Source organism: Gymnogyps californianus, chromosome 15, assembly GCF_018139145.2.
Source record: "Gymnogyps californianus isolate 813 chromosome 15, ASM1813914v2, whole genome shotgun sequence".
Classification (NCBI taxonomy): Eukaryota; Metazoa; Chordata; class Aves; order Accipitriformes; family Cathartidae; genus Gymnogyps; species Gymnogyps californianus.
In genome coordinates this window covers 17299323-17311960 of record NC_059485.1, presented here as the reverse complement: position 1 = coordinate 17311960, position 12638 = coordinate 17299323, and the positions used below count along the sequence as shown (strand labels likewise).

Genomic DNA, 12638 nt, shown 5'->3' with positions numbered 1-12638 from the left:
AGTGCTCATCACCTGATTGTTATATTTTCAAATAAGTCTAATGCTTTCCCTCGTTGGGGAGAATCACTTTATAAACATACTCAGAGATAGCTATCTTGTTCTTCACATATGTCTTTACAACTCTTCTCGCATATAGAGCTAATTGGAAAACTCACCAGCACTTATTCTACTGATGAGCTACTACATTAATCTGTGTTTGTCCCTCTACTCTCTGTCTATATTTGACCTGTTGTCTCTTATGCTTAAATTGTAAGCTCAGAAGCAGGGACTGTCTTACTGGGCTGAAATGGTATGTAACACAGTAGACCATGTTCCGTGCCAGGGTTCCTAGGAAACAGCCTAAGAAAAAAAATAAAATAATAATCCCTTCAACCCTGAGGGAGATAGAGCAGAGTGGCCAGCAGGTACTGGTCTCAAAGCAGCATGAGATCTTTAAGACAGAAAACATTGTGGGAGATCTGCCCAGGCTGCCAAGATGGTATGCGTGAGATGCTTCTTCCCCAGGCTGCCTCTGCCCACGAGCCAGGGATCTCCAGGAACCGATTGCAAACAGAGATTTTCCTTAGGTACCAACTGCTTAGTGTCATATGTTGTCTTCGTCAGAATTATCCTTTAAGTTTCTTCCTGCTACAGCTGTATTAGCTTCATGTGTGTTAATCAGCAAGTCATCTAACCTTGCTTAGAAGAGGTCTGTACAGTGCTGAATAAAATGTCTGTAATTTCAGTGGAAGAAGCATGCTAGTGGAGACCAAATCGCATGTCCTTTGATTTGGTTTAGTTATTGCTAAGTCACAAATTGGAGCAGTTAAGTGGCTATCCAGTAAGTCTGGGATGCCTCTTTAACCGAAAGCTTAAAGAACAGCTACGTGCACAAAGTTGCCGTGGCATTTGATTTCCAAATCATCTTTGCAGTCTCAGCTTTCTTGGGAAGAAGAGCCATAAGCTCCCTCTCCCCATCTCTGGAGGCTGTTCCCTTCCCATGCCGCGTCGCTGTGCCTGGCCCTGCAGCACTCGTGTCCCCTGTCTTTAGGGAATGTTAATGTTAACCACGTCCTTGGACCTTCGTGGGTCCCAACAGCCTCTGGAGCCTCCCTGTCTCTTGATGAGAGGAAACTGTCACATGGCGCACCAAACCTCTGAGCGCTCAAAAAAACCTGTACAGCCTGTTGCCATCAGAAACCACAGTAACATTGGAGCTAACAACATTTAATAAATAGGGATTTTCTCCTTACGCACAAGCAGTTTCACACGGTAATCCCCTCCTGTTAAGATTAACAGAGTGGAGACAGCACAGGAAAACCTTGAGCTGACTGAAGGGAAGAATTTTCTTAGGGATTTGAGCCTTTGCCAAGGAGCTAAAGAGAAAAGGCCAAGAGAAGTCCATGCTGACCTTCTCTGGAAGAGCAGAAATTTGCGCTGCATTTTTCAGATGAACTTGAAGAACAGACAGGGAAAGCAAACAGTGCACAGGAGTCCCTATCTTGTTTGAGCTGCTCATAGCAAAAATTGTGTTCTCGGTTACAGCTTTTCAAGTAATGACATCTGCTGCAGGGGTGAGGAAAAGGAGAAAGATTCTTTACCAGAAAAAAAAAAAGGTGATAACTATGACCTTTTTTTTTTTTTAGGCCTCAAGTTGTTCTGGGAAGTGCTCTGAGCAAATATAATCTTTAGCATAAACTAAAAAAAAAAAAAACCCCAAACAATGAAGACCCTTCACTTCTAGGAACTTGTTGGACAGTTCTCTTTGGTCTGCCTTTGTTAATACTTCTCATCTCAAAAACAGAGAGGTTTCCCTGGCACTGCAGTATGTCTTGTGCTCCGTAGCTGTGTTCCCTCTGGGTAGGCTAGATAACCTGTTACGGTCGCAGGATGACTTGCTCTGAAGCTGCTGAATGTTTTCCCTTAGAAAAGAAACTGGTGACCTTTTATGTGAGAAGTTCTTGTGCCTCTGGCTTACCGGGAGAGTGCCTTCTGTCATACACAAGCGCCTCTCCGGTCCAAGGGGTTTTGGTCTGCTTTTGCGAGATATGTGTTGCTGAAATCACCTTTCTCTTCTGTTGATTATGTTCTTTAGCAAAACATTGGCAGCACACCAAGGTAACTACTAAATTTCCTATTCTACTTCATCAGCTGCTGTGACTGTGCTGTGAACACCTGCAAGCTGCCAAAACAACTGTTGTGAGCGGTAGAAGGGACTAGACTGGGAATCCTTTCATCTCTTGGCTCCCAGCACATGGCTCTAGGGGCTCACACCTCCATCAGGGCAGCCCGCAGGGTGGGGATCCTGCGTCCCTCCGGGGCAGGAGGAAGGGGAAGCACAGCCCACCTCCCGCCTGCTTTTCCTGTAGCTCCAGGGAACCATTCCAACACACCTTGTTATGACTTCAGCTCTTGAAGTCTTGGCAGTGATAGGGAGCCAAGCCCAAGTGCTTTCTGACTCTTCCCTGCACAAGGTGACGTTCTCCTGCTGCTCCATTAGTCTTGTATTTTCCCTGGTTGTGTCTGCACCTTTTGTTATACTTGCCTACATTCATGTGCCTCATTTGCTTTACAGGATAGATACACAAGGAGGCTGACTTAATTTTGCATGGGCAGCCAGAAACCAGATACTTCTTAACTTTAAGTTGATTTTACAATCTAAGTAGCATATTTCAGTGCACGGTTGGGGTGGTGATGATATTTATGGTATTTATTTATGGTCAATGCAGTGGCATCCAAGAATAGTCTTCTGGAGGAGCTTGTCACTGCTGCGCTGACTGCTGTACAGGCAGAAGTGAAGAAACTTCTGTCGTGAGTGGGTTTCAGGATGAGGATAAATGATATGTGATAAAGGATAAGACATGGAGGAGGGGAGATGAACATTCAAATATGCTAAGTTTGAGATATGTTTGCATTTGAAAATGATCCTGACTAACTGCAGTTCATTTTCATTCTAACCATGCTTATTTGTCTGATTTTTTTTTAATTGCTTCAGTGCATATTGGTCTAGGTCAAAATGTAAAAGAAGGAACTTCAGGTTCCATGAAAATAGAATAATTTTTGGTCAAAAGTAATTTGTGTTCTCGAATGAAAGCAGAATTGATAATACTGTGTACCTAAACTGTCTTGCAAGCTGGTGTCAAAATTTAAAAATGCAGTATTAATTAATACAAAGGCAAAAGAAAACCAGAAAGAAGTATATCTTAGTGAAGAAAACATAGTTTAATTTGCAGGATAAATTTTTTGTGGGATGTTGAGACGTACAAAGGGGCTGTTCCCACAGGTAGGAGAAAGGAGGAAGCTCTGTCTGGGAAAGCAGCAGGGCTGTAGTGGTCAGTGGAAGGATCAGCAAGGGCTGGCTGAGTAAGTTGTCTCATGACCTGTGGAAAGATAGCACAGTTTAAGTAGGTATTTAAAAAGCTTTGTAGAAGAATCTTGACCTTAAGATAAGCGAATGAAATTTGGGCTTGTGATTGGTCTTCATTGCGTGTGTGAAAATGCACTTTGTTTTCTGCTCCTTGGAAACTTGGTACATAAAAAGCAAAAAGACACCTAAATAGGCATGCACTTGCAGAAGATGTGAATGATTTCAAGGCAGGTGGAGTTAGGTCTTTGACGTGATCAGGTAAAAGCTCAGTGTGTTGAGGGAAGAACTTCTTCCAACTTTTGCTCCGTGAAATCTCTTCTGTCTGCTTTCTCAACCACTAACGTTCCCCATGTATGTTTTGCTTTCTGTCATTCAGGCTCCAGGAGGACACAGTCCAAAGACTCAAAATGGACTTTTGAGTCCTCCACAAGAAGAAAAGCTCAGCAATAGTCAAACTTCGCTTTATGAAATGCTGCAAGAGAAGGGAAGATGGGGCGGAGTGAGTCTGGATCAATCAGCTCTCCTTCCTTTGAGGTTCAAAAACATCAGAGAAAAGACAGATGCTCACTTTGTGGATGTGATTAAAGAAGACAGGTAAGGAAAATCGAGCTGTACAATGTAAAATTGTATAAAGGTGAGAAGGCAGTAACAGGGGTCCCATATCTTTAATCTTTATTTGTGTGCTTTTTGTCTAATGTCAATAATTATTGTTAACATATAACATGTCGTGTGTTTTCTGATCTTAGTCTATATTCTGCTTAAATTACAGTAGGAACTTGATGTCAGAAACATTCTGCTCAGGAATATGTAAAGCCAGGTTTTTCATAATTTCTGTGGGGAACAGTCGTTCTTCAGTCAAGTCTTTGGAAAGGAAAAATACTCTTTAAATGACTTGTCATGAAGTTGAACTCTTATCTTTACATTCAGAAGTCCTCTTAATGCACATGGTGTGTACCTTCCTCTGCAATTAAAAGTGTAGCATAAAATCTGAACCACAAAACTCACGGGTTTTTTTATAGCAAAAGACCAACATCTGATAACATTGTGTGACTAATACCTAGAAATCATGCTGGGCTTGGAAGCAGAATTAATAGGAGTGAATTCTCATGGACCTACTACCTACCTACAGCATTTTGTAAAGTTAGCTTCCCTCTCTGTTTCAAACAAAAAAAACTTATTTTGGGCAGAGGAAAATACGCTCTCTAAAATTCAGTAGTGTGAGATATTTGTAAACACACAACCATATCTCCCTTATTATGGCAGTCACTTGACTGGAGCAACTAAACAGATAACTTGAGTTTATTATTATTTATGGCTATTCTTATTTTTCCTTCACTGCTTCCACTCAGATTAGGGGCATTTTATCTAAATATCCTTGAAACTGTATGCTCGTATAGACTCCAGGCTGCTTGGAACAGGGATACTGTCGTCTTAACTGAAAACATGACTAAAGCAGGGAGAAGCAAGAGGGAGGGACACCAGTCCCTATCCAGTCTCTTCTCTAGATTTTTTCAGATTACCTTTCTCCTGTGGCCAACTTCAGTTAAAATTTACATTCCTTGGTTTTTTTTTTTTTCCCCTCTGCGTGTGGTCTGTCATTAGTGGCTGAGAATAGGTGTTTAGCTGGTATTTTCAAATATTAGAAGACAGACGGATTGGCAAAGTCCAAACGTTGGCAGAAATAAGCAAGAACAAATTGGATTTTTGTTTAAAATGTAGCTAGCATGCTGCAAATTTTAAATTATAGAAGTAGCTTAATTTATGCCATTGGTCTGCTGAAGATACCTAGCTCGAGCTCTTGTGTTCCTGGTGCTTTCCTCCTCCACTTACAAAATGGATAATTCTTTCTGATTCAGAAAAAGGAAAAAGTAGGACCGTGATTTGACATCAGTCAAAGCCTAGCTTTTTTTTTTGTCTCAATTAAATATCATCATTACCATATTAAGTGGGCCATTTCTTGTTGCCAGGGAAACTTCTCTGCTGAGTTCAGTTCATGTAAACATAACTTTCCAAAAATAATCTTCTGATTAATTAGGTCTATGCAAAATGCTTTAACATTTTTTTTACATTAATGCTTTTTAACATTTCTCAATGTGAAGTTGTATGTAATAAGTAATTTAAAAAACATTCTTGATCCCCTACTGGAAACATAATATATTGTTGGTCTCGACAAATCTGGTATCTGTGAGGATGTTTGAATGGGAAATTTGAGTTTTCTTAGGGTGGGGAGCGAAGTCCAGACTTCCCCTTGGTCCTCTTAGGTGACACCCCATTCGCAGTAATAATACTGGAGTTTTGCTGCTTTGGTTTTATGTTACTGCAAACCCAGCAGCGGCAAAGTGTGAGCTTCCCCCAGCATTGGGCAGTGATTTCCACTGTGGTGCTGGTGTTCTGATCTGTGATATAAATTCCTATTAACAGAAAGTACCTAACGCGTGTATGGTGATAAGGTGCATCAATGAATCACACAGGCTTCCTGTACAGCTGGGCAAGGTTAAACATATCCTAGGGAGGACTCGGGAGCCTGTCCGCTGCGTTAGGAAGCTGCCTAGGGCTCGCTAGGAGGAAATGCTGGACACTGGTGGTATTTTTCATTTCCCAGCCTCTTTGTAGAGTTTAGATGTGTGACTGAGAGTTTCGTGAGTGGCCTTTGGTCTCTTTGCATGCTAAGATTTCACCGTGGACCTAATACCTCAGCACAGTTCCAGATGTCTTCAAAAATAATAATAGTAAAGCCAATGTTAGTGCCGCATGTTTGTATTATTGCATTATACGAGAATCCTTTTCAAAGAAGTTATCAGTTTGCATCTTCTTACAACTTGATTATTTATATTTGGCAAACACTGTATAGTTTGAGCTTTGAGTCTGGCTTTACTACAACCGCTATAAAAATACCACGCTTTGTTCATTGTAATCTGCATGTTACTGTGTATTTTAAAAGAAAACTATAGTGTAAGAGTGCAAAATGTTTAAATTTAATTTCATTGGGATACCCTCAAAGGATTCTCGCTTTTCAGATTTTTGTTTTCAAGAAGAAGTACATATTCCTTGGGTTATAAACCTTTTGAAGTACAAGAAACAAATACTCATGCGCTAATCAGGACAGCACTTACAAATGATCTCTTTAGACTTGCCGAGCAGAGTCCCCGGGAAATATGAAGCTCCCCCCAGAAGCCAGGTTCTGTGCAGCCCTTCATCCCCCCCCGTGGGTCAGTTTCCTGTTTAAATACTTTTAAAATTTGTTTGTTTCTTTCATCTCCTGCTTCCCAGTCTTGCTTGATTCAGGGAAAACAGAAATCACTTGTGTTGGGGAGGCACAGCGCCTCCTGGGAAGCAGATTATGTACTTGACTGTGTTTAGTCAAATAAACTGGGATCTTCCTCTTTGAGACAGACGACTATTGACATGGAGCTGGACTGGTGCGGTACGGCTGGCTGACATCAGAAATGCTGCCTTCCCCCTGGTTTCATCGTTTTATACCTTCTGTTTCGTGCTGCACTGGCAAACTGGATTGTTCTTCCTACATCCTTAGACCATCACAACTCTAGCACAACATCACCATACTCTGTTGAGCTTCCCTGGAGGAAGAAAGTGAATTCAGCAATATTTAAAAAAAAAAAAAAAAAAAAAAAAGAGCTTGCAAAATTCGTATTATATGATGTCCTTAGAAACATCTAAGAGAGGTGAGGGAGAGAAGACAAGGAAGAATGAAAGAGAGAAGGGGGACTGAAGTGAATGTGTCCTGTCATTCCTTCAGAGTATCCTGATGGTTTTAATGTATTGGGCAAGGCCAGAATGTTTAAAGATTATAAAGTATCTGCCATATTCATGGTTGAAGTCTTTTGTCTTCTCGAGCTTCAGTCTAGGAATGTGTGTTTGGTTGGTCTTGCATCTCAAGGAAAAAATGCTTCCCACATGCCATCTTGTGCTGGGGAGCTTGTACTTCCAAAAAACCTCTTTGCCAAGTGTTCATAAAAAATAAACAGGAAAAATATCAAAAACAACCCCTCTGAAAAAAGAATTCAGGCACAGACTAGCTCTATAGGATCTTTCAGCTTCTTCATCTGCTTAGAATTTGATCTCCTGTGCATCTCTGTTTTTTGCTTAGAGTTATCAACTTGAAAATAGCCCACTCTAATTGTTGCTCCGGGGCTACAATTTTCAAGGTGGGAATAGCACTTGGAAAGAAGCTGCCCCATTTCAGATTCTACAGCAATTTTAAAAACAGTTTGTTCACTGTAAATAATAATCGGTTGCTTGAAAATGAAAGGAGGTTCGTAGCAAGAGCGTGTTTTGAAGTCTCAGATGAGGACTCCACAGAAGAGAGGGTGACAGGCTATCCCAGCAATAAATGGCATAAGCAGGCGTGACATTACTCTGCAGCATTGGGCACAAGGCACTCAGTGCTCTGTAAGTCGAATCCTTTCAGCTCTTTGACACCTACTGGAGAAAGAACAGGTTTGCAGATCAAGCGCCATCAATGTCGTTAGAAAACTTCCTTCATAAACCTCTTACAACTAACGTAAAACTCAAAAAATGTTCTATTTTTGCTCCAGAGGGTGGGGAATAGAAACAACTTTTTAATGACTGAGGCCTCCTTTATGTTTGGGTAGGTTTGTTTTCTTTTCTGCACCTGAGGCTGGAAGATAAGGTGAAGGAGTGCATAAACACCCTCTGGTAGATGCTGCCTCCTGGTTCCTTAGTCCTAGTGAGCTAGTTTCATTATTTGTCAGTGCCTTTGTTGATGATTCTGGTGATTTCAAATCTTCTGTTTCAGAAGTAAATGTAAGCTATCTATCTCCTCAGGTTCCATTTCTCTGTGGCCCAGATTGTTAAGGGATCGTTCCCAGCTGAGTTACTGAGTTATTTTGGTGTCTTTGAAATAACAAGAAAGTGCTGTTTTCTAAAACGGACAACTTTTTTTCCCTAACAATTTGTCACCTTTGTCATCCTTGGCTTGCTTTGAACGATAGAATTCCACCTAAGACACAAATATCCCGCAGCCGCGTGTCTCCTAAGGTTGTGCCTCTCTAGCAGCAATTAACCTTTACTATTTGCTGGCTTATGTTACAATTATCTGTAGTCATCTGCAGTTACAGCTGTTAAGTTTCTGGAAGGACTTGTTAGTCTCTTCCTGAAAGTATGAAAGTTTGCTCTGTCATTTTTTTGTAACGTATTTCCTTTGACTGAGCGAGTGATGTGGATAAGGGGGTACCTCGGTGACCAGCAGCAAAGAAAAGCTACAGGAACTTCAAAGCCAAGCTCCAGCGTCCCTAGAAACAGAAACCACGGAACAGGGGGCTCTGACAGAGTTACAGCTGAGTAAACTGATGTTGATATCGTCTTTTCTCTTTAGCCTCATGAAAGACTACTTCTTTAAACCGCCTATTAACAAGCTGAGCCTGAACTTCTTGGATCAGGATTTGGAGATGGCCTACAGGACAAGCTATCAGGAAGAGGTGTGTTTCTCCTGGCGTTGATTTCCGTCTGTAATCTGTCTAAGCAACTGTCTGTTGTTGTTTTTAACACATTTCATTGCAGTTGATGACAAGGGTCATGAAATGTCAAATGTGATTTACTGCTTGGTATTGCTGCCTCTGAAAACAGTCTCCTTTCAGTTTACCTGTCTTGTGCCATGCCCTCAGGCTAGTCCAATGTTTAGGCTGGAAATACATTTTCACAATCCACCCAGATACACTAATTACTTCTCACCTGCCTTTTCTCCGTTTTCAGGTTAATGTTTTAAGGCTTTAGGCAGGCCAGAGAACCATGCTAAGATGAAACTAAAGGACCAAATGCTACTTGCCTTCTCATCAAATATCCTAACTTTGAGAATGGTAACTTTGAATTTGATTCTCGTTCCTGTCACAGCCTCATGGTTATACCTGTGGAACCCAAACCTGCTCTGAACTCAAATGTCCTAAGTTCTGTAAGTGTGCTGCATTCAGAAACAGGCAGTTCAAAACACTGCATAATGGTAAGAAACAGTGAGTAAATTGTAACAAACTTGGTGCCTTCTTCAGGATTCTGCACTGAGTGTAAAGTCCTTAATCCCCTTGGGGGCTAATAGTATTGCAGGCTTTTCATGTCAGTAGATATTCCTACCTGGTTGTTTTAAGCAAGATGTTTTAGGTTTACATATAGTGACATGAGATGTCAGTACTAACTGAGGCTGCATTTCCACGAGGGGTTGAAAAGTTGCTGCCGAAAGAGGGCATTTGCTCTCTCCTTCTTGTTCCTACTCCTCCCTGCTCCTTCTAATGGCTCTGGTGCTTATCAGGCTTCCCTGCTGTGAACCAGTTCATTTTACTAGCCTAGCATAAAATACTCATGTTTTGTTTTTCTGTTTGGGGCTTTTTCTTTTTCCATCTGGGTCTGTTTTCTGCTGTATTGAACCAGCAGCTCACAGAGAGGTTGGCAAGTGCCAGAGCCAGTGCAAGATAAGTGTCCGGCAGTAGGAAGGGGAATGGGCCCTTCCCTTCCAGTAGCGTTGAGCTGTTAGTTTGGGTCATCCATCTCGCAGAATTGCATCGTGATAAATGTAGGTGTTGGTTTCTTTTCTTCCCAGTATGTCCTACATCTGAGGGCAGGTACGATTTCTGCTTCTGCTGCTTGTTGCTTTCTGTTCGTGGGCTGCTTTCTGTTCTGGGCAGCGTTGTCACATTGTCCTTAGCCATAGCCCCTATTTGCTTGTTTGCCAGTGTTTACAAATGAGGCCTAACTTTTTTAACAAAGGGAAGCATAGTTGTGTTGCAGTTCAGTTTGTTCACTTTGTTCAGGAGCTCCATACTCATCCTGCAGCACTGTATTCCAGTGGTATCTCTCTGAATAAAAGCTCATGTAGCAACAACAGGGAGAAACTTCCCGTGGGATACAGCCTGCAAAATTTGCACAAACTGTACAGAAAATAGTAAATCAAGTTCTTTCCAATGGAAGGATTGGAAAGAGAAGCGAAGCAGTGATAGTCAAACATATACAGATTGACCTATTAATGTGGGTATGTAGGAAATTCATAGAAGGAGCAGAAATGTGGTTTGTGCATTTTGTTAGTGGCAAGCTATTAATTTGAAAATTATGATGTAAACCTCCCTGGAAATGGGAATCTTCACTCTGTAATAGTAACTCTGCAGCATTGGGGCAAAACCTGTTACAGCCTTAATATTAGCATAGTACTGGTCCAAAACAACAACAACAAAAAATCTTCTCTTGGGAGACTGAAATGATTTGTCAGCACTGCTGGTTATTTAATTGCCTTGCAGTAAACTGTTGCTGAAAGTAGCTTCCAACACCACTGAATTCACCTCTAATTACACAGTGCCAGCTGCATGCTCGGTTTGTGATCGTTCTCTGTAAGTGGCTCCACTTCCCAAGAGCTTGCTTAGCCTGTTCTTGTTTGGAAATTAAGGCAGTACTTAACACTGTGAGGGCATCCTTAACACTGTCACTTTAGGATACAGTGCTGCTTTCCTTAATTCAATTTATGTGACTTTCTGTGTGGACTAACAGGATTCTGCTGCAGTTCAGATTAAAAGGTAATTTTGGCACTGAATGATGCTAACTGAATATATTAGTTTGCAGAGAGGTACAAATGAAGAACAAGTTCATTTCCCAATATTGCTGAGTGCAGATAGTGTTCTGAGGAGGAGAAGAAATTTCCAAATTAAACCAGAGTACGAGACTGTAGTATTCAAACTGGGCCACTTCATGGTGATATGGATAACATACTTCTTGTTTTTCTTTGGAACTTGCTTTCTGTGGTCCCTTGAGCAGACATAAACACTCATAAGATTGGGCTCATCTGAGTGAGCCAGGATGTGGAGCTCATGATGTAGTTTTCAGCTGGACTGGCCAAAGTAGCACACAGCACAGCTGCACAAGCACTGGGGCCAGGACAAGATGGGATGGGAATGTGTGGTAAGGGGTTACGGAAGAACAGAACTTGGTGTCCTGGGCTCTGATCAATTCAGATTACATAGTGTCCCGATTGCGGCTTTTAATCTGGTCTGAAAGGGAAACGTGAACTCGGCCATAGGCAAGTAACTGTTTCTGTAGAGTAGCGTTCGGAAGGTTTTCTTAAAGAACCATTGGAGCTTAAAGGTTTATTGTAAAATCTATTATTATTTTAAATTAGAATCCTTGAAGAAAACTTCTTATAGCTTTATTTGCTAGTAGTTATAGTTTTTATGTTTCTTTGAATAGAATAGGCAATTTTCATATGGTTTATTTCTGCATCATAATATTCTGTAAAAATCACCCCAGACCCAGGGGCTGTGCTGCCAGTGCCTTTTTTTCAACACAGTCTTATTCTCAGGGAACTGTGATAGCCATTGAACTACCTCTTCTGTTTCTTGTTTCAAACTAGTACTTACGTTGCATTAATGAAGTGGCAAAAAGTTCTGTATTCCTTCCTTTGTTTTTGTGAGCTGCTGTTTATGGTACAGTTGAATTCAGCAAAATAGCATTTATTCATTTTCATCCCTTCCCTCAATCCCTGTATTCCACACAGGTTATAAGGAACGCTCCAGTGAAGACATTTGCCAGTGCTACCTTCAGCTCGCTCCTGGACGTGTTCCTCTCCACCACAGTCTTCCTCATACTCTCTATCACGTGTTTCCTGAAACACGGGATGGTCGCGTCCCCTCCACCACCTGCAGCAGTCGTGGTGTTCATCATCGCCATCCTGCTAGAGGTGCTGTCCCTTGTCATCTCAATTAGGTAAATAAAGCGTAAGAAAGTCTTGAAATAGCAGTGAGAACTAAAACGGTGGCTGGCTTGGGAACATTTTGTTTGACAGCATCCCAGGAACTCACTTGGACGGTCTGTAGTATTTGGAGAACAGTGTTAGTGAAGCCAAGGAGGCTTGCGGCAGATCTTGTGCAAAGAGAGGTCTAGCTACAGAAACTGGAGGAGAGAAAGGTGACTCTGATAGAGGCCACTTAAGGAAACAGAATCTGCACGCCCTGCCTGCCCCTGCTTATTGTTCCTTGGGATGCCATGTGCAACTGGATATCTTCTCCCCTCACAGGGCCATCAGCATGAGGGAATTCAAACAGAAAACGTTTATCTGTCCTTCAAAAAGAAAAAAAAACCAAAAAACAAAACAAACCCCCTGCCTTTAAGTTCCTAGATAAAAGTATGCTGTTCTGGTGTTAAAACTGAAGTAATTTATCAGATATGCTAAGAGCAGTCCTTTTCTCAAAAAAAAAAAAAAAAAGAAAAAAAAGAAATAAAAAAAAAAGAAAAAAAAAATTGCAAAAGTCACATTGCATCTGTCCAGAATTAGTTTTCATAA

At 41.4% G+C, this 12638-nt stretch overlaps 1 protein-coding gene across 1 annotated transcript in view; it reads left to right on the top strand.

The window, feature by feature from the left end:
• The window catches only part of ADCY9 (adenylate cyclase 9), a 90026-nt gene that overhangs the window by 55048 nt on the left and 22340 nt on the right, over positions 1-12638 (top strand). The window contains exons 4-6 of the mRNA XM_050906327.1: positions 3723-3940; positions 8703-8805; positions 11853-12061. Coding sequence (XP_050762284.1) covers positions 3723-3940; positions 8703-8805; positions 11853-12061 — 530 coding nt within the window. The remainder of the gene's footprint in view (positions 1-3722; positions 3941-8702; positions 8806-11852; positions 12062-12638) is intronic.